Raw genomic sequence first — 22,289 nt, 5'->3', positions numbered from 1 at the left:
GGAGACTTTAATAATAATAATAATAATAATAATAATAATAATAATAATTTTATTTGCACATACTGGAATGGGCACATGTGGTGGTGTGCGGGGCTAGGCAGATAGGTGAAAAACCCTTACGCAGAGCGCCTGCCAGCCCGCCACCACATATGAAAAAACATAACAGACATATATATGTACAGAATATACACAATACAGAAAGTACATGCAAAGGAAAGAAAAGAAGGTGGGAAACAAGTAAGGCATTATGACGAGGATGCCAGCTGCATCCCATACATCGAGGTAGGAAGGGACTAGTGGACTGTACTTCCAATTGAAACAACTTTACGAAAGGTGGTTCCATAGCCGAGAAAACGAAGTTGTCGGCCAACACACGGTTTGGCCGCCAAGGGCTTTTGCGGTCAGCTGTTGTGTAATAACCTGTTGTGCGAGGTGCTGATTCTCCGCCCACAGGTACTTTGACATGGCCGTCACTTGGCACAACACTTATTGTAACAAAAATAGTTGGCATAGCGAAACCAGGTGGAAATTTAGTTTGGGCGGCGTAACTAAATGGGAACTGGCTTTGACCGTCAAAGGCTGTCAGAAAATACCACTCATCGTGGGAAGTGCACACTTTGCAGGTAGGAAGGGACCAGTGGACGGTATTTCCAGTTCGAACCACTTTGCGATAGGTGGCTCTAAAGCCGAGAAAAAAATTGTTGTTAACAGAACTCGGGGTGTCAGTGTTTCCACATCCAAAAGGAGGCTGATCAAGAAAGAAAGCACACCACATAAACTTCCATACTTAAACGCCGATTCTCCAGTGATTCCGAGTTTCATGGTTGTTTTCTTTAGATTTATATTTGTCGCTTTTTTTACCGTTCAAATCTTTCTTCATGAAGTACAGATTGCGTGCCATATTTGTCCGGAAATATCATCGACACGTACGATGGGGACGAAACTTCTTTGGAGGGCATTCCTCCAACGAAATTGGCACTGCATACCCGCGAGTGTGGGATGGCATTTCAGTTCGTCCCATCGGCGCTGACACATGTAGGCGTTACTGGTACGAAAACAAACTCAGAGCGCAAAGCGGCAGTGTAGAATATGTCAGCCGTGCCGACACAGTGGCAGACATGATCGGGACACCAAATTTCTCGCGTCGTATGGCGCGGCTCCATCGTTGTCGCTGTCCCACAAAACATCGGTGAGGTGAAAAACTGTGAAACTTTGTCTCCACGAGATACGACGCATAACTATTGAAGCACTTAATGACGCAGCACAGGCAGCACTTCATGCTGTGAACCCAGCGCAAAACCACCACTCCGACTTACATGTGTACAGTGCTAATCACACTTGTCTATAACGCGCGAGCGTGCGGCTTTCTCCGGGGAGCGCTAGACTGGTGGCATTAGCGGAAAGTAAGCTAGTCACGTGGTGCAACATGGAACGGCCCGTTCGAGGGGTGTCCTGCCCACTCTATCAGCTTTATAAGCGATAAAAGTGAAGTGGGTTATGATATATTTTTTTGTTTTTTGATGACGACATCGTCGATACGCCTTCATGCTTCAGTTTGTTTATTGTTCGAGCAGTGACATTTGTAAAAAGCGTGCAAGCCGCCTTCCGCGTTCGCCGCCAGCTGATAGAGTGGGCAGGAGACCCCTCGAGCGGGCCGTTCCATGTTGCGCCACGTGACTAGCTTAGTTTCCGGGAATGCCACCAGTCTAGCGCTCCCCGGAGAAAGCCGCACGCTCGCGCGTTATAGACAAGTGTGATTAGCACTGTACCAACGTACGCGGCGTGGTTTCGGTTTCGTTTTCTCTGGGGTGCTCACTGCCTACCTTCGGTACCAGCCGCGTGGCGGCGCGCCAGTCGCGTCGCACGGAGTGTTAGGGGAGTACATACAAGGAGACAAGGTCACAATTGTGTAATCTTTTGAATAAATTTTCTTTAAGAGGAGTTTTATTATATATTAGCTACATCTCGTATGTTAGTCTATGTCAACAGGTGCGCTTCTAAGTTGGCCCAAAATAACTGTAGGGTAGTGGAATTTACGACATTTTGCAGCAAATTATTTCATTAATTAATGGCTAGGGAGAAGGAAGAAAACTTAAAGGACAACTCTGCTCAATTCCAAAGATTTCGGGATAATGAGTGATTTCGAATTAAAAAGCCCTAGTAAGAGACACTACGCCGTTTGCTTCGCGAATAATGGGATATATATTTTTAAATCTAATTTTAAACACCCGCGGAAATCGAAACCGAAACTTCGGCTCCGTCCAGCAACATTTGCATCGGGCCGCCAAGAACATGGCCATCACGTGGTACGAGATGTCACGTGATCCTCGGCCCAGCGACGGGCGGGCGTGTGCCAGGCGCGAGCGTCGTCTGCACTGCACTCTTCACCACGGTTTGCTGTCTTCGACATTCGAAGACGTCTGCACAACTGCGGCATAATTCTGCGCACGTGGTGTCCGTAGTGTGGACGAAACTCAGAGAGTCAATAATCACAAAAAGTAAGACGACGACGGCGGTTGTGACGCGGAAGACGGCGGTAACGGCGGGACCACGGCGGGCGTCCGGACGGCTCCCACGAAGCGCGCTGCGCAGGCGCGTTACGCCAATCACGTGGACACCGCTGAGCGCCGGGAGGAAGCGTTGCTGACGTCATGCGCTACGCTCGCCCGGAGAAGTAAAAACAAGCAAAAGGGGGCCATGATAATGACGTTTAGCTCAATGTTGGCTCCGCCCATGCCGTAGCCTTGACTGCGCTGTTAGTTGCGCCTGAATTCGCCCGCTCGAGTCCGCCGATTTCGGGAACTTGGCGAATTGCAAAGTTTGCCGGCCGTTTAAGAGACATTTAGACAGAACTGCATCGTAATATTTGACGTCTGGTCTTCCTAGGTGATACTAAAGAGGACTGCATAGTTTTTTCAAAACCAAAAATGAAGCGGAGTTGCTCTTTAAAGCAATTATTGTGGGATGGCAACTCTTCGAAAAGTTTACCGTGATTATACCTTGTTGATAGTTTACTAGTAGGGATGAAGTAATTTTCTTGGGGAATAATGAAGTTGTTTGCTAATTCATATAAAAACTTGAGCCATGCAATTTGTGCCTCTTTCTCTAGAGGTAGATCCAGTTGTCTGCAGAGTTCTAACATTATCAACTTGTGTAACATCCAAGTTACCATGAAGACTTTTTGTTTTTCAGAAACTATTTGACACAACACCATGTAGCTGTATAGGATTCCCTTTTTAAAGGGAAACTGAACTGGGCTTAGATTTTGTTTTTATTGCATGAATTCAATTGATATTGGCCTAAGCATCATAGAAAACAAGAGAAAAAGGGGGCTGTCAATATGTTTGGTTACATTTTTAATAGGAAAATTGTACAATTGCATTATTGGGTTTTCTGGGATGCCTAGGATATATATACAGATTTTGCACCATAAAACAACGATCTCATAAATGCACTTCAGTGCCCTTTTAAATAAACATTAGATTCCATTCGTGTGGTTTAGAATAAAAAAAAAATGAAAGGCGTTTACAACTTCCTGTAACGCCGATTTAGAGCGCATCTCTTGAGGAGGAGTGGAGGGTACTGAAGGGAGGGTATGCCCCTCCTTCTCCTTCTCTCCCTCTTCCTTCTTTCATATGCGAAACGTGCGTCGTCACGCGACGTTTCGGCGCGGTGCCAAAACGTCACCGTGTTGAAACGTCACGAGTGACATTTCGGCACCACACCGAAATGTCGCGTGATAATTCGGCGTGGTGCATTATGGGGCGTTTCTTATAATGCACCGCGCGGTGACGCCGACCATGATGCCAACGGCGACGCCGCTCAAGCCGAAAACGGGCGCCTAAGAGCTGCGCTCTAAAAATCTTAAAAAGGCATGATTAAAAAAAAAAAGCTACAAAATTGAGGAAATGGGCCACAATGCACTATAACTGGTTTCCAACTCTGCTTGCCTATTTTTTCATTGTTTTGACCAGTAAGCTTCAAACATTCATATTACAAAATGGGTGTTTCGTAGTACAAATGCACTAAAAGTTGGCAGTATCGGCTGGCTGCCTTTTACCAATTTTGTTTTGTTCTTTCTTAATCATGCACAAGCCCATATAAATTCTGTTGACAGAGAAACGAAAAGAGACAGGTGCTTTCCCTAGAACAGGTTTAATAAAAATCATTGCAGCATCAGCTGCTGACAGTAAGAGCCAGGTCATTGCACTAGTGAGCACTCAAATTTTCATTATCACAGTCAGAATTGATTCTGTTTTGTACATCATACTTCTGTGTAGGCAAGAAAGAATGATAGGTGCTGTCTTATTTCTTGACATGAAGATCTCCCATAAGCTTTTCATAATGCTGAAAAAAAGAATGAAAAAGCATGCTTGCATAAAGAAGATATTGACATAACTATACAGTGCAACTGACTTATAACAATACCCAGTGGAGTACCAACTTGTTTTTGAGTGGGGCAAACTATAACAATTAGTTCCCAGAGTTTTTAGACAAGGAATCCTCAGTTTCTGTTATAATGAATGAATTTTTGGGATTTCTCATTATCGTGACAAGTGGATTGTACTGTATAATACAAGCAAAAAATGCAACTGAGCAAGTTGTTTTGTTAATATTTTATTAGCAAAACAGATTTTATTAGCTTCATCAATACATAATCAAATACAGCCACATCCTGTTAATACAGACGCCATTCTTAAGGATACTCCGCTATAGAAAAAAATTGTAGAGCCCTTCCACTTCATGTGAAGATTTAGGACCAGCGAAGCTGTTATTTTTACTACCTCAAGGACGACTTCTAAAACGACCTCGAGGACGACACCTAGGACGACCTCAAGGACAACTTCTAGGACAACCTTGAGTATGGCACCTAGAGGACGATGCTTAGGACGATCTCAAGAACAACCTTGAGGTTGACTATTTGGATGACCTCGAAGACAACGTCTAGGACGACCTCTTGGACGACCTCCAAAACGACTTCTAGAACGACCTTAAGGACGACCCCAAGGACGATTTCTAGGACGACCTCAAGGACGATGCCTAGGACGACCTCTCAGACGACCTCAAGCACAACTCCTAGGGCGGCTTCAAGGATGATGCCTAAAGATGATAACAAGGGATCAGGACCTCACTATCTAATAATGCCAAGCAAGGCTGACTCACGCTGGTTGCCCCCTCTTCTTATTTTTATTTATTCATACTTGCCACGACCAATAGGGAAGTTTTCTGTCAACATCTGTGGACACATTTTTTCCCAGATCCTAGCGCATAACAGCTTCGCTGTAAAAATTGTTACCGACAAATTGGGTAAATACATTATTTTTGTCTCGTTATTGTGGACGACTCACATTATGATTGATATCCATAATAATGAGACATTGCTGTACTACAGGAAAACTTACTTGAAAGGAAACTTGTAAGCCACACCCTATGGGCATGCTAAGAAAGGTATACCAACAATCTAATCCCCGTTGTTCTGGTTCTGTGCCGGAGAATGTACCAAGGTGCTACCGACCTTTAAGATGGCCATGTCACAGTTGCTGAGCTGCTTCTGTTTGGAAAAGGCCTTGGAGTCTGCCTTGCGCCCACAGCTCGATAACAGGATCCAGGTGTGTGCAGTGTACTCTATGTCGGAGAGGATGCTGCAAACGAGCATGAAATTATTCTGCCTGCATTCTAGGCTTCTGTTACACTGCATGAGCACCTAGGGCATAAAAGATGACATAGGCACCATCAATATACTAGAGCATAAAGAAAAAATGTTAGGACTCTGGTACAATGATATAGGACCAGTTAGATAATGATAAGCACAAAAAAAAAAAATCACTGACACAGTAGCACAAGCATTTTGGAATTCCCGAAATAAGAAGCAATATTCTTTGCTGAGTGAGACACGGCAAAATGTACCAGCATAAAGATGCAGCTTTAGAAAGTGCCGGTTGCAAGAGTGCATGCGTTCAAAGCAGCAATGTACCTGATGACATACCATAAAATATTACGCATGCGCCCATGTCACAATAAATGCCAGCTTTTCAAGCATTTAAAAAAAAAATCATTGAAGGATGCTCTCTCCCCCATTTGCCCTCTCCCCCATTTTAAGCAAGTTCGAAAATACACGAGGGATATATAGAATGCCCAGTCACCATGGGCGGTCGTTATTTCAGTGACCAGTGTACAGCACCGGCATAACAAAGGTGAAGAAGAAAGAGGATGAGGGGTGCAGAGTCAAAAGGAGGTAGAAACTGATGATAACAGACAGACTGCTCCTTTCCTCCAACTCAGAAGAGTCATTCGAAGACTTTAGTAACAAGGACCAGACGGTGAGTAACCGACCCCTTTTTAAATTTTTCTCCATAAACTATTTACCCCATTTACTCACCTAATGAATGCACTCCCCAGAAAAATTCTCAATACTGAACTTTTTTTCCACTCTGCCACCAAGTCAATTAATTTACCAAGTGGCCAGGCCAAGCTGAGCCAAATTACCTAAGCGTGGCAGCACGCGGATGCGGGTTAGGGCTACAAGAGGGAAATTGCAAAGTGACCAACAGTGTAATCGCACGGCGCACGTGGTCAACAAAACTGAGGCACATTCCTCAAAAATGCGTCCGTCGGACACATCGATTTCAACAAACGTGCCGTGGTCTGTGGTTCGTTTTCGGACGGTGAAGTTGTGAAAGTGGTTAGGCCCAGGAACGGTCGCGTCGCTTTGAGTCGAGTAGCACCGAAGCAAAAACTGCGTTGAGCGTCGTAAGGCGCCTTTTTTTCAGCACAAATAATGCCGACGCTCTGTTTTTAAGCGTGAGCGCTCTCGTTTAGCTAGGCAAACGACTGCCATTCTGAATTCGGTGGTCAGGCCAAGGGCCCACCCGACCGAGTTTTTCACTCTCAAACCTAGCAAGCGCCCGTCCCCCAGTTTTCTGCGGTGAACTCCCAATTACGAGTGGGCACCTGCTAGGCATTTTACGGCACTCACACTTGTGCCTCCCCAGTATCGCGCCAAATATTTATCAGCTAACTTGTTAAAGCAATTGTTGAGCTAGATTTCAGTTTACACTGAATTCTAACAAATAATTAGCGACACTGACAGTCCGGATGTACTATCGGGGAAAAATGAAATGCGAACAGAGGAGCGCGTGGCTCGCGGTACAGGTTGCGCCGCCTGGAAGTGAGCCTAGGAGCGAGGCTGCGTGGCCTACTCCGACGTGTTCACGCCCCTCCCTCTGCGCTCCCCAAGCTTCAGCAGTGCGCCTCTTAGTGCGCTGAAAGCTATCACCGCTATCTTTGCTGGCTCAGCGCGTGCGGTGCAAAGAAGCTCGGCGCACTCGGGAACTTGGCGAATTGCAAAGTTTGCCGGCCGTTTAAGAGACATTTAGACAGAACTGCATCGTAATATTTGACGTCTGGTCTTCCTAGGTGATACTAAAGAGGACTGCATAGTTTTTTCAAAACCAAAAATGAAGCGGAGTTGCTCTTTAAAGCAATTATTGTGGGATGGCAACTCTTCGAAAAGTTTACCGTGATTATACCTTGTTGATAGTTTACTAGTAGGGATGAAGTAATTTTCTTGGGGAATAATGAAGTTGTTTGCTAATTCATATAAAAACTTGAGCCATGCAATTTGTGCCTCTTTCTCTAGAGGTAGATCCAGTTGTCTGCAGAGTTCTAACATTATCAACTTGTGTAACATCCAAGTTACCATGAAGACTTTTTGTTTTTCAGAAACTATTTGACACAACACCATGTAGCTGTATAGGATTCCCTTTTTAAAGGGAAACTGAACTGGGCTTAGATTTTGTTTTTATTGCATGAATTCAATTGATATTGGCCTAAGCATCATAGAAAACAAGAGAAAAAGGGGGCTGTCAATATGTTTGGTTACATTTTTAATAGGAAAATTGTACAATTGCATTATTGGGTTTTCTGGGATGCCTAGGATATATATACAGATTTTGCACCATAAAACAACGATCTCATAAATGCACTTCAGTGCCCTTTTAAATAAACATTAGATTCCATTCGTGTGGTTTAGAATAAAAAAAAAATGAAAGGCGTTTACAACTTCCTGTAACGCCGATTTAGAGCGCATCTCTTGAGGAGGAGTGGAGGGTACTGAAGGGAGGGTATGCCCCTCCTTCTCCTTCTCTCCCTCTTCCTTCTTTCATATGCGAAACGTGCGTCGTCACGCGACGTTTCGGCGCGGTGCCAAAACGTCACCGTGTTGAAACGTCACGAGTGACATTTCGGCACCACACCGAAATGTCGCGTGATAATTCGGCGTGGTGCATTATGGGGCGTTTCTTATAATGCACCGCGCGGTGACGCCGACCATGATGCCAACGGCGACGCCGCTCAAGCCGAAAACGGGCGCCTAAGAGCTGCGCTCTAAAAATCTTAAAAAGGCATGATTAAAAAAAAAAAGCTACAAAATTGAGGAAATGGGCCACAATGCACTATAACTGGTTTCCAACTCTGCTTGCCTATTTTTTCATTGTTTTGACCAGTAAGCTTCAAACATTCATATTACAAAATGGGTGTTTCGTAGTACAAATGCACTAAAAGTTGGCAGTATCGGCTGGCTGCCTTTTACCAATTTTGTTTTGTTCTTTCTTAATCATGCACAAGCCCATATAAATTCTGTTGACAGAGAAACGAAAAGAGACAGGTGCTTTCCCTAGAACAGGTTTAATAAAAATCATTGCAGCATCAGCTGCTGACAGTAAGAGCCAGGTCATTGCACTAGTGAGCACTCAAATTTTCATTATCACAGTCAGAATTGATTCTGTTTTGTACATCATACTTCTGTGTAGGCAAGAAAGAATGATAGGTGCTGTCTTATTTCTTGACATGAAGATCTCCCATAAGCTTTTCATAATGCTGAAAAAAAGAATGAAAAAGCATGCTTGCATAAAGAAGATATTGACATAACTATACAGTGCAACTGACTTATAACAATACCCAGTGGAGTACCAACTTGTTTTTGAGTGGGGCAAACTATAACAATTAGTTCCCAGAGTTTTTAGACAAGGAATCCTCAGTTTCTGTTATAATGAATGAATTTTTGGGATTTCTCATTATCGTGACAAGTGGATTGTACTGTATAATACAAGCAAAAAATGCAACTGAGCAAGTTGTTTTGTTAATATTTTATTAGCAAAACAGATTTTATTAGCTTCATCAATACATAATCAAATACAGCCACATCCTGTTAATACAGACGCCATTCTTAAGGATACTCCGCTATAGAAAAAAATTGTAGAGCCCTTCCACTTCATGTGAAGATTTAGGACCAGCGAAGCTGTTATTTTTACTACCTCAAGGACGACTTCTAAAACGACCTCGAGGACGACACCTAGGACGACCTCAAGGACAACTTCTAGGACAACCTTGAGTATGGCACCTAGAGGACGATGCTTAGGACGATCTCAAGAACAACCTTGAGGTTGACTATTTGGATGACCTCGAAGACAACGTCTAGGACGACCTCTTGGACGACCTCCAAAACGACTTCTAGAACGACCTTAAGGACGACCCCAAGGACGATTTCTAGGACGACCTCAAGGACGATGCCTAGGACGACCTCTCAGACGACCTCAAGCACAACTCCTAGGGCGGCTTCAAGGATGATGCCTAAAGATGATAACAAGGGATCAGGACCTCACTATCTAATAATGCCAAGCAAGGCTGACTCACGCTGGTTGCCCCCTCTTCTTATTTTTATTTATTCATACTTGCCACGACCAATAGGGAAGTTTTCTGTCAACATCTGTGGACACATTTTTTCCCAGATCCTAGCGCATAACAGCTTCGCTGTAAAAATTGTTACCGACAAATTGGGTAAATACATTATTTTTGTCTCGTTATTGTGGACGACTCACATTATGATTGATATCCATAATAATGAGACATTGCTGTACTACAGGAAAACTTACTTGAAAGGAAACTTGTAAGCCACACCCTATGGGCATGCTAAGAAAGGTATACCAACAATCTAATCCCCGTTGTTCTGGTTCTGTGCCGGAGAATGTACCAAGGTGCTACCGACCTTTAAGATGGCCATGTCACAGTTGCTGAGCTGCTTCTGTTTGGAAAAGGCCTTGGAGTCTGCCTTGCGCCCACAGCTCGATAACAGGATCCAGGTGTGTGCAGTGTACTCTATGTCGGAGAGGATGCTGCAAACGAGCATGAAATTATTCTGCCTGCATTCTAGGCTTCTGTTACACTGCATGAGCACCTAGGGCATAAAAGATGACATAGGCACCATCAATATACTAGAGCATAAAGAAAAAATGTTAGGACTCTGGTACAATGATATAGGACCAGTTAGATAATGATAAGCACAAAAAAAAAAAATCACTGACACAGTAGCACAAGCATTTTGGAATTCCCGAAATAAGAAGCAATATTCTTTGCTGAGTGAGACACGGCAAAATGTACCAGCATAAAGATGCAGCTTTAGAAAGTGCCGGTTGCAAGAGTGCATGCGTTCAAAGCAGCAATGTACCTGATGACATACCATAAAATATTACGCATGCGCCCATGTCACAATAAATGCCAGCTTTTCAAGCATTTAAAAAAAAAATCATTGAAGGATGCTCTCTCCCCCATTTGCCCTCTCCCCCATTTTAAGCAAGTTCGAAAATACACGAGGGATATATAGAATGCCCAGTCACCATGGGCGGTCGTTATTTCAGTGACCAGTGTACAGCACCGGCATAACAAAGGTGAAGAAGAAAGAGGATGAGGGGTGCAGAGTCAAAAGGAGGTAGAAACTGATGATAACAGACAGACTGCTCCTTTCCTCCAACTCAGAAGAGTCATTCGAAGACTTTAGTAACAAGGACCAGACGGTGAGTAACCGACCCCTTTTTAAATTTTTCTCCATAAACTATTTACCCCATTTACTCACCTAATGAATGCACTCCCCAGAAAAATTCTCAATACTGAACTTTTTTTCCACTCTGCCACCAAGTCAATTAATTTACCAAGTGGCCAGGCCAAGCTGAGCCAAATTACCTAAGCGTGGCAGCACGCGGATGCGGGTTAGGGCTACAAGAGGGAAATTGCAAAGTGACCAACAGTGTAATCGCACGGCGCACGTGGTCAACAAAACTGAGGCACATTCCTCAAAAATGCGTCCGTCGGACACATCGATTTCAACAAACGTGCCGTGGTCTGTGGTTCGTTTTCGGACGGTGAAGTTGTGAAAGTGGTTAGGCCCAGGAACGGTCGCGTCGCTTTGAGTCGAGTAGCACCGAAGCAAAAACTGCGTTGAGCGTCGTAAGGCGCCTTTTTTTCAGCACAAATAATGCCGACGCTCTGTTTTTAAGCGTGAGCGCTCTCGTTTAGCTAGGCAAACGACTGCCATTCTGAATTCGGTGGTCAGGCCAAGGGCCCACCCGACCGAGTTTTTCACTCTCAAACCTAGCAAGCGCCCGTCCCCCAGTTTTCTGCGGTGAACTCCCAATTACGAGTGGGCACCTGCTAGGCATTTTACGGCACTCACACTTGTGCCTCCCCAGTATCGCGCCAAATATTTATCAGCTAACTTGTTAAAGCAATTGTTGAGCTAGATTTCAGTTTACACTGAATTCTAACAAATAATTAGCGACACTGACAGTCCGGATGTACTATCGGGGAAAAATGAAATGCGAACAGAGGAGCGCGTGGCTCGCGGTACAGGTTGCGCCGCCTGGAAGTGAGCCTAGGAGCGAGGCTGCGTGGCCTACTCCGACGTGTTCACGCCCCTCCCTCTGCGCTCCCCAAGCTTCAGCAGTGCGCCTCTTAGTGCGCTGAAAGCTATCACCGCTATCTTTGCTGGCTCAGCGCGTGCGGTGCAAAGAAGCTCGGCGCACTCGCCGAGCAGGCAAAGATAGCGGTGACAGCTTTCAGCGCACTGAGAGGCGCACTGCCGAAGCTGGGGGAGCGCCAATCGAGGGGCGTGAACACATCGAAGTAGGCCCCGCACCCTCGCCCCTAGGTTCACTTCCAGGCGGCGCAGCCTGTACCGGGAGCCACGTGCTCCTCTGTTCGCATTTCATTTTTCCCCGATAGTACATCTGCCTGTATGCTCTGTACAATTTGTCTAACTATTTTATTTGGAATGAGACTTCAGCAGATCTGCAATGCAATACACTTTTGGTGATAAATTGTGTGCAAGACAATAACATCTATCTGGCAGGCATTGAAGGTCCTCAATGGCCTATTCATATATTTTTGTTTGCAAGCAAAGGCAATTGTGAAACCTAAATTACTTATTGACTTTGTATATTTATGATACACACAAGCAATAACCTACAAAACTGAAGAACAGAATTGGGCGAAAACCCCGAAATTAACCAATCGGTTCATCTCATGCGTTGTTGCAATCCATTGACAATAAAAAGAAAAAAAGAAATCCTTGTGGCAAGCACCAGTAAGCCATCCAGAGCATTGAAACGAAGACTGTGACGATATAGGGTCGGTGAGCACTCCTTCTGTGTAGAACCATCAGCATTGCAGCAGACAAAAGCTATAACTCTCTTTCTGCTAATGTTTTGCTGCTACACTTGCCACATTGATAAGCTGTAATCTTTCCTTCCTTGAACGTCAATCTATCCTTCCTTCAATGTGAAACTAATGTGTATCAATGTTTTTGAAAGCTAAATGCTATTTGATTGCTGGATGATGTCAAGGAAGTTTTTCTAACAGCATAGTGAACCCAGAACACAGCTTCCATAAAAATAAATTGAAATGGCACTGCATACCATACCATGAAAAAGTACAGTTTAAAAAGCCAGGGCTGACTCGATTCCCCTGGTCAGCATACGCACCTCCCAATGACCGCAAGCAGAGCTTCACTTTCATCTAGTAGTCGTATCCTTTGGCTCGCTTGTTTCAGTAAAGAACCCTACAGAAGTGAGGAGACCATTGGCAAAAAAAACAGTGTAAGAGAGAAATAAGACACTGGAACTGAAATAGCATCCTCTCTTTCAAGGGTTTTACCAGACAGCAAAAATAAGTAAGCAAAAATAAGCACAAAGCACACACACGTTTACATAGACTAAAAATAAGAAAAGGCATTGTTAAAAAATGCTGAATTTTATGTTTTCCGTTCTTGTTTTATTGGAGGGTCTTATCCCATTTAAGAAATTTCTACCCCTACATTCAGCCTGCGAAATATACAGTTCACAACAATGGTCCTCAAATAAGGGTCCATGGTCACTTCAGGGTCCGTCCGTGAAAGAACTTTTAGAGTACATATATGAAACCCTCGGTCCTCGGTCAAGCTAAGCAATAAAACTTATTTTTTGTCATATAGGGTTCTTGCACGAGACCATGATGCAACGCTACTGCCAGCTTGCTTATCTCACCAAAACCTGCCGGAATCCGTGTTGGAGGCATCCATTGCCGGTATGCTATGTTTTGTGTTCTTTGGGGCCGTGTTCGCGCTGTAGTTTGTCCGCTCACTCGAGGTTTAAAACGGTCAGTTGAGCTGTGATTAATTGTTCCAGCCGTAAAAGTCAGCAACAAAATGGAGCTCGAGCGTACAAGACAATGCTTGAGCAATCGGTTTGCCGGCGTCATGAAAGGCTCCAACGAATATGCCGGCATAATCTCGACAGAAAAGCCTTGTTTCACTAAGGGTTGGTGGACTGCACCTTGTGTTAAGGCTTACGGTATTCACATTGTGCATCTTTTCAACACGCTTTAGCAAAAACGAGATTTTGCAAAATCAGCCTGTTTATATCGCACAGTCTGATGCGCGAAACCTGTGACGTATTGACTCTTGCCAAACCTTGCCATTTGCACCAAGAATATCAAGCGTTTCGCATCAAAATTATATTAAGTACCCACATTGTGAAGATACAGGTTCTGCTTTATTATTACCACTCCATAAACTTCGTCACGTATGGCTCACTGGGTTCACTAGGCCTGCCAAACCCAGGAATGACTGCAAACATCAAAGAACAGGCGTATGATCTCCAAGTATTTCGGACATTTTTGCACCAATAAAAGTTAAGTTATCCCCAGTTATCATGTTTACATGCGGTGCTTGCACTCAGCGCAACTGTTGATGAATCTTCACCGCGCCACCAACCCGTGCTGCTAACCAATCATGCCCACACGCAACGCGTACGCACTGCTTCTCCGCTTGTCGCCCGTTGCCATGCCTGTTTTCTCTTTTCGGCTTTGGCTTGAATACGGGATCGGCCAAAAATCAGTCTCCTCCAAAAGCTCGCTCCGCCTTGAAGGTCAGACGTCAGAGCGATGTCGAGCGGCCATTGGCAGCATCCGCGTTTCTCCTTCTGGTGACTGACAGGTCTCGGTGAGGTTTCAGCAAAATATTGTTCCAGAAGCAAGCAGCAGGCGCCACTTTTTTCGGAGGCGTGCCACTTTTCCGGTTGCATTCACAAGAGGAATCTGTTTCCCAAAACCTAGTTTCGCGACACAAGATTCGCCAACAAGATGCATCGTGTGAGGAGATGTTTAGGTGAGAAACCTCTTTGCGATTGACTAGGATAAGTAAAGCAGACGAAATTACTTGTACGGCAGTCCCAGTCTTCATCTGTGTAGCCAGTCCAAAAGTTGGAGGACCGGCTACGGTGCTGACAATTTTTGCGCAATAGCCCTCAACGATTTCACGTATAACCAGCGGCACTTGTTTTCTTGTCAGTCACCGCAAATGATTAGCAGACAACGAATTTTTTGCCTTCCCACAGCACTCTTGCGAAGCGTTCAAGTGTCGAGTGACGGCACTCGACGCGCGCATTCAAGTGCCGTTTGAGGATGTTAAACTCAAATCATGCTTATTCTGACATGTGTTCCATCGGCTGCTTTCATCCAGTTTGTTTCAGCTTCAAACGAAAGCGAGGCGAATGCCAAGGCTTTACAGCACTACTGCTGCTGCAATAAGGTGTTGAATGCGTCCAACATGCCGCCAAGGCACTGATGGCAGACGACAATGCTGGTTTTGATTTCGAGGCTAACTGGAAGTGATGTCAGGTGCAAGAAGCCTATACAGAAGTACCACCACACTTCTTTGTTATGTTTCTTGCTTATATGAAAATAAAAACAAGTTTATTTAACACTGGCAATGACCATGTCATTCAAATATATGGTGTCTGAAATACCCAGGCTCGAGTTAAAATGGGTCGTAAAAATCGGTGCCTGCACGTAGCAGTCAAAACTTTTCGTCAAAGGTGTATTTTAGAGGTCGGTTTTATCATGCAAAATTACAAAGCGTAGCTCCCTTTCTATAAAAAGGAAGGCCAAGATACTTGCCAAAGTCAACGGCGGGCAGCGAGGCAGACAATCAGGTCGAGTGGCCAAAGGTATGGGCACCTTTGGCGCACATGTTAATAGATGGCGCAACCTTCTTATCGAAAATGCTCGCAACGACCGTGGTTTAAATTAATATAAAATTTTTCTAATGTACCTTTGGTTTAAAAATAAACATGGGCAATGATAGCAAACCTGAAGTAACAAAAATTAAAAAAATAAGTGGTTGCATAACGATGGCGTTTTTGCTGCCAGTGGATTTCATCTGCATGTCATCTGCTTTCTTTTGCTGGACGGCTAAACCTTCGACGGATGGATAGATAGATGGATAGGGCTGAACCCTTTAAAGTGGGAGGCGACTTGTGCCACCTAGCCAGTGTTGTTTTTTCTTCTTAACATTTGTTAAACATAGAGTTATATATCTAGAGATTTATTCTTAAAAGGAATATATAATTTGTACGACAAAGCGTCTCTATGCAACTGGGTGCCCACACCTTCCGCCCTACGGGTTGCCCAGAAGAAAATGAGAAAATATTCATTCTTCCCTCGACCTATGGCACCAGTCAGATAATTTCTTGGTTATCTCCGCCTTCCCCAAGTCTCTTCTTCCCTTACTATTGGTTTATTCCGCCACTACTGACTCTGTTCCCGATGCCATCTATCAATACGTGCGCCGAACGCGCCCCACCACTCGACTTGGTCGTCTGAGTCGCCGTCCGCCGTTAACGCTGGTAAGTCTTATTAGCCCTATTTTTTTACAGAAAGGGAGCTACAGTTTGTAATTTTGCATGATAAAACCGACCAGTGAAATCAACCTTTAATGAACAGTTTAGACTGCTACGTGCAGGTGCCGATTTTTCTGACCCATTTTAGATTGAGACTGGGTATTTCAGACACCTTATATAGGCTAACATTTCTTTACTGGTGCAGTTATTTGAAACTGGGGGACTTTTAATGGCCACCAAAGAAAGTTAGCCTACAGTAGCGTGCAAAATTTCTGACCCCACTAACCCACCGAGACGCTACCCTGCTTCAGTTTCTTCTTTAAGCCTGCTGGTACAAAGTGATAAAGCATGACAATTGCATGCCGATGAAAAGCAGTAAAGCTGGGCCCAAACGGCACAGGGTGTGCGCCACAGCTTGAAGCACATCTTTGACTGCTCTGAGGGTTTGAACGACAAGTGAGTCTTAGCTAGGGCGACTAGGCATGCTGTGAAATCAATGTTTGCACAAACTGCCTTCCTTTTTACTTCTTACAAAATCAAGGGCAACCTATTTTAGAATAGGACTTTTTTTTTTTTCTGCGAGTTCTCTAGTATAAAAGTAAACCAGTAATGGAACAAATATGGTAGTTGTGTTAATTTATCTCATTGTCATCGTAATAACTTCAAAAAAAAACAACCACTCCCTCGCCATAGAAAGAGTGTAGAATCACTTCCACTGGTCCACAAGGGATCCAAAAACACCAATGGTTGAGAACCGCAGGTGTATCGCATAATCCAAAGTGCATAAGCAGTTATGCCAATCCCAATGATGAAAATTATTAGTATGACAGAGAACCAAGTTTTTCTGATTTTAATAAACATTTATAACGTAAGAATCAAAGCACAGTCCCAAAAGTGCACTTCCTTGAATAAAAAAACAGATGCAAAAATTATATCTTAACTTGCTCTCAAAGTTGCGATAGTGGTGACGATCGGCATAACTTCTGATGAACTGCCCCATTTCTTTCAGATCAAACATCTTGAGAATCAAATTTGTAAAAGTATGGCTTGTGCTGTTGCGTTACTTGCCTTAAACATAAATTCACTCAAAGATGTAAGCACTTTGCACAGAACTGTATTCTTGGAACTGGCCTCCAGGCAACAGCAGAACCTTTCATAAAAATGTGTTCACATATGCATATTCTGCTGCATCGCTGAAAAACACCTATAAAACTGTGATGAATTTTAACCCAAGACTGGGACACAAGGAGGAAACATTTTGACAGTGGTGGAAAACGAAACAGGGACAGACAATGCCTCTACGTAGAGACATTGCCTGTCCCCGTTTCCTTTTCTACAACTGTCAAAATATATACTCCTTCTGCCCCATCCCGGGTTAAATTCATTATGGTAAACTTCCACCAGCTCGCCTGTGCAGTGACTGATTTTCTACAAAACTGAGTATATAGTCCTAATGTAGAGAAACTATGTCACAATCAAAAAAACAAATCCTAACCAAAAACATTAACATGTGCAGAAAGCTTGCAGTGCAATAGCACTTGTGTGTAATGTTTCTAATTTGACTGGACAAGTAACTTTCCCGGTTAATTCATCTTAATGTGTGCATGAAATAAAATATTGTGATAAGCCTTTGCATTGTTTCTAAATAACAGCATTGTACTCCTGAAATGCAATGAATATTTGAGTGCGTTTCTCACAGTGCAAAATGTCAAGTAAAGTTGGTTTCGTGTGCATCTAAAGTACTACCCCAAAAGCACCCATCTTTCTTAGTTATATTACTCACTGCACAAAAATGTGCATAGCTAAACCTTCATGTGCGCATAGTGCAAAATGATGCTGAGAGCACACACATGGTCAGTTCTGAGCACGGTGGAGGGAAGAGGTTTCCGAATGCCAGAGCTACACCAGAGGTTCCCTCCCATTTCTGACAAATGCCGCGAGATGGCGCAGCATGACAGGTGCTTGAGGAAACGTCACTATTGGTGCGTACATTTTAAAAGCCTGCCCCTGTCGGGAGATGTGCAAAGCCCAAGTGGAATATCGGCCACCTTTCCGGTCTCGTTTCGACACCTCCCTCCTCTTTTGCTGCGGTTCCAAGCAACGCTAAAGTGAGTATAAAAAAAAGCATGCTTACACTGTAAGAAGGACCTAGGAAGTCTCCAGACTCCACACTGAACACAGAGGCCTTTTTCTGCAACCATTTCCAAAGACATACACTTTCTCAGGATTAAAAAAAAAAAAAAAAAGATATTTGTGGGTTCACACAGGCAAAAACAAAACACACAAAGTGCATTAAAAGTTGGAAGTTCCGCTCACCTTTATAGAAGAGGAAATACCAGAGTCCTTGGTCCGCCGCTCTTCTACAAAGCCGATTGTGGCGGTTGCACTCAGTGAGGCACTGTCTGGTACATCTGTCCGGTCGTCTTCAAACCAGAGCTCATCACTGCGGGACAGAAGCGAAATTCTCAGAATGACACAAAGCAGTCCAGTGCAAAGGAGGTTTGGTGGCTGAGTGTGTTTACACGCTCCAAAGCATGTGAGGCGGAAACTTGCACTGTAGATCCCCTTCCAACTCCTGATTTGTGCGATCACAACTAAGTATGCGATGCATGCTAAAAACTGAGGTGAGCAGCTGTATACTGGTAACCCAACAGAGCAGTGAAACAATTTTTATTATTATATCTCAAAGCAGAATGTCTAGATAGGACTGTGTCACATATACTATCTAGTTTTCCAACGGTCTGGTAATTTTTTCGACAGTAAGCAGGAGAGTGGCTTCTTTTTACACCTTCAGCCAGCAGGCATTTGCTAGGTCTACACCGAGCCTAAATCCTTCTAAATACAGGTGATAGTTTCCAAAGATAACAACATCTTAGCAAGAAACCTTGCCTTCAACGTGAAAAAAGCGTGTCATGAAGTGGAGAGTACAGTAATGTCAGACCACTAAAGATGAAGTCATAAACGAGGCCAGAAAGGAAGCTGGCACCTACAGGGACGTGCAGGACTGCCTTTTCCTGCAAAACCCTTAACTCCTTATTCCTGCCCCCCCCCTCCCCCCTCCCTCCCTCCCCTCCCTTCTTCTTCTTCTTATTCCTCCTCCTCCTCCTCCTCCTCCTCCTCCTCCTCCTCCTCCTCCTCCTCCTCCTCCTCTCTCCCCCCCCCCCCCCCCCCGACCAACCCTCTACTGTCATACCTTCTAGGAGGCACTGGCTATGATAAAGTAGTAATTTGGGTGAGTTGATTCAAGTTTACGGTAGGAATGCAAAATGCACAAAAGAAAGGGGGGATCGGTGGTCTAGCGCACACCAGCTCGGAGCACGTGGAGCGAAAGCTCGCGCTGCAGAACCCAGGGATCCTGGGTTCAATCCCCACCCCTGCCCGTTTCGATCTGGATGAGCATCGTACCGGCGTGCGGTCGTGTATCACTACTGCGTGATGCACGTTAGAGACCCCAGGCTAGCGGCTGTACCGCACTGGCTAAATTTCTCATCTACAGCTGGGAGACTCGTCGCCCCTGTGAGGCAGACCAAGTTCTAGGCTGTATAAACACACACACAACCCAATTTTTTTTTGCACAAAAGAAAATGTGAGACAAGTGAAAAAAGAAGCAGACAAAATGACCAGTCTTAGGTAGTAAAGCATTACTAGTAACGTGTTACTGTAACTTCAAAACTTTTTTGGTAACTTGTAACTAACGAGTTACCTTTTAAAAATGTAACTTGTAACTGTAGTTCTGAGGTAACGTTGAAAGTAACAACGTCACTTTTGTCGTTACTTTCCAGTTTTTTATGAATATATCATTGAACGAGTACAATCTAGCTATTTCTTGCACTTTCCAAATTGCCTGTTTTGACATTGCTAGTGTCAAGTTGGCCTTGAACAAACTTGCGAACACGTTCTACTTCGCTAGTCACGACCCGAATATAGCCACGTATAGATGTGATAAAAACAAATCTCGTTATGTTTTGCACGCGTTTGTACTTTGTGGCAGAACACTTACATCTTAGTATATCTTAGAGCCCTATCTTTGTTGCGGTTGTTCTTTTTTCTGGGCAAAAATCTTTTTAATCGGGTGAATCAATTGTAAACAACAATACATGTAGAGGGCACTGCTAATGTTTCGTATTCTGATTAGCACCACTACTTCGCACTGCGCATGTTTCGTATTTCGATTTGCACCGCTACTCTGGCATGGTGCAACTCTCGAGGCAAAATTTACTGCTGTTTGCGCGGGGTTTGCTTGTTGCTATGGTTGCGCGGAGCCTGTTCAGCAAGGGCAGGGACGTGCTCGCCATCAAACGAGGGAAACTTTCAGCCACTATTTCCAAAAAGCAACTGCTGCTAAGTTTCAATATAAACTAAAAAGCACGATTTTTAATTTTATGCAATAAAACTTGGTGAGGGGCATTTTCTAGTGTTTCATAAATTTTTAGCGTTATAGAAAAGTAACTCAAAAATAACGCCGTTACTTTTAAAAGTAACTGTAACTGTAACGAGTTACTCTTTTGTTGAGGTAACTGTAACGGTAACTTTGCTACTTTTTTACTGAAAGTAAGTAACTGTAACGAATTACTTTTTAAAAGTAACTTACCCAAGACTGAAAATGACTGCCCATCCCATGTTTTTTTTTTTTTAACGTCCCACGGTTTTTTTTGGGCAGAAAATAAATCTAATTTTCCGATTTGACAAAGGCAATATATTTAGACAATATCTATAAGATAAAAACTGCCAGTAGCTACTACACCACTGCCACTGCAAATACCGATTGCGGATGTGCCTACAGAAAATTCCAGAGCTGCAATAATAAACTCATGTCATATCCAAAGTAGGACCTTTGCCAAGGGTGTGCCTCTAGTAGCAGGCAACAGTGTTGCTGGCACTCACCCAAACTTGCGGGGGGCGAAGAGTGCAAGAAGCCTCGCGGTCACCTCCACTTCTTTCCTGTGACATGCCGTCCCCACCACAACTATGGGCCGGCCAGTCAGCAGCGAGTAAAGCAGGTCTTCCACCTTGACGTGCCTGTGCAAGATCTCCAAGAAGGTGGACTCTGCCAAGGGAGACAGTCCGTGAAGAACACGGGACAAAACAAAGCACCCAGCAAGACAACACGGTCAAAGCTTACCGGAACCATCGCAGGCGGACAGGCTGATTGCATCCCAGAGTTTCTCCAGCGTTACTCCGTGCCTTTTTGGTCAGAATGAAACACGGTGGGAAAAGTTTAAGCATGTCACGATCGTGTCTCATGAATTTGGAGACGCATCAAATACTGCGAAGGAATTGGGCAGGTGTTGTGCGTATGTCTGACGTTGCATCAAGTTCGGGTGTCATGAGGCGTCACGGTGTCGCACGACATCGTGACATCACACGATGCAAGGGTTTGACGTGACACCCTGACGTCGAGGTCACGTGACCTCGACCAGTGTGTGGGTCAAGCGTAACATGTCGCTTTTATCGTGAAATTCTGCCCTACATGCTAAAACGTAGAATGCGGTAAACAGACGGTCACACGTTGGCAAGACATTACTGTAAAATCCCATAAGGACGCCCTCCACGAGAGATGGCCCGTCCTGTTTTTCTGGCTGAATATCCACAACATAGAAATTCCGAAATACCCCCAACTCCCGATTTCCATCGGACATCACACAGTGTCCCAACGGGACTCAAATCAACTGCGCGATCTGCAATGCCAGTATGTGTGACAAGTGAGTTTGCAGTGGGTTTTTGCATTTGTTGTTTGCCATCTGCTTGCGCAATTTAAGTTCCCGTGGAATGCAAGTTGTTCCCGTGTGTTCATCGCACCGTGAAACACGAATCTTTTTGCATTTGCAGTCTGCGGTATCCTTTCCTGTGACACAGGTGTTCGTAGCCGATTCCTGCGTGCTTATTGCATTGTGAAACACGAATTCGCCATGTCCGGAATCTGCGGTATCAGTTCCTGGGGTCACCTGGTTTGTGATGGGTGCCCGTGTGAACGCTAGCCATAAACAGTGAAGCTGTTTATGGCTAGCGTTCCGTGGATTTTTCATGTGCGTGACCAAAAACTCTATGCTCGCACCGCCACACGCGCACATCTTCTTCGTATAAAAGATTCTAAGTAAATGACCAAAATAAAGCGTTGACAAACGCACGTGCAAAGTGCCATTTGTTTTAGGCTTTTCCTTCAGAACAGTTACTGCTGCAAGCACAGGCATGTGCGGCGCATGGAACACTATTCCCTGCATTCTCCTTGATGCTTGGGTAATTTAGCAATAGATATATTTCACTTCTCTCGTCGTAATGGGGAGACCGCACATAATCCGGACT

The 22,289-nt window shown here is 44.3% G+C and overlaps 1 protein-coding gene and 1 long non-coding RNA gene across 9 annotated transcripts in view; both read right to left on the bottom strand.

The window, feature by feature from the left end:
* Window positions 1-4,139: 4,139 nt before the first annotated feature.
* On the bottom strand, window positions 4,140-5,952 carry LOC120840793. Its single transcript, XR_005715636.3, has 2 exons — window positions 5,516-5,952; window positions 4,140-4,347 (listed from the first exon to the last, which is right to left on the bottom strand). It is a non-coding gene; the product is annotated as an uncharacterized LOC120840793 (long non-coding RNA).
* Window positions 5,953-8,669: 2,717 nt separating this feature from the next.
* LOC8024854 overlaps window positions 8,670-22,289 on the bottom strand; it is a 70,963-nt gene continuing 57,343 nt past the window's right edge. For all 8 annotated transcript variants that reach the window (XM_029970724.3, XM_040211504.2, XM_029970725.3 and 5 more), the window contains 7 exons: window positions 21,109-21,170; window positions 20,871-21,033; window positions 18,303-18,429; window positions 18,121-18,177; window positions 12,813-12,889; window positions 10,046-10,172; window positions 8,670-8,877 (listed from right to left, as the gene is read on the bottom strand). In XM_029970724.3, the coding sequence (XP_029826584.2) occupies window positions 8,836-8,877; window positions 10,046-10,172; window positions 12,813-12,889; window positions 18,121-18,177; window positions 18,303-18,429; window positions 20,871-21,033; window positions 21,109-21,170 (655 nt within the window). In that variant the 3' untranslated portion in view covers window positions 8,670-8,835. The remainder of the gene's footprint in view (window positions 8,878-10,045; window positions 10,173-12,812; window positions 12,890-18,120; window positions 18,178-18,302; window positions 18,430-20,870; window positions 21,034-21,108; window positions 21,171-22,289) is intronic.

The sequence above is a fragment of the Ixodes scapularis genome, unplaced genomic scaffold (assembly GCF_016920785.2).
Source record: "Ixodes scapularis isolate PalLabHiFi unplaced genomic scaffold, ASM1692078v2 PGA_scaffold2__306_contigs__length_199485367, whole genome shotgun sequence".
Taxonomy (NCBI): Eukaryota; Metazoa; Arthropoda; class Arachnida; order Ixodida; family Ixodidae; genus Ixodes; species Ixodes scapularis.
The sequence above is the reverse complement of the archived record's forward strand: the minus strand, read 5'-3'. Positions and strand labels throughout refer to the sequence as shown.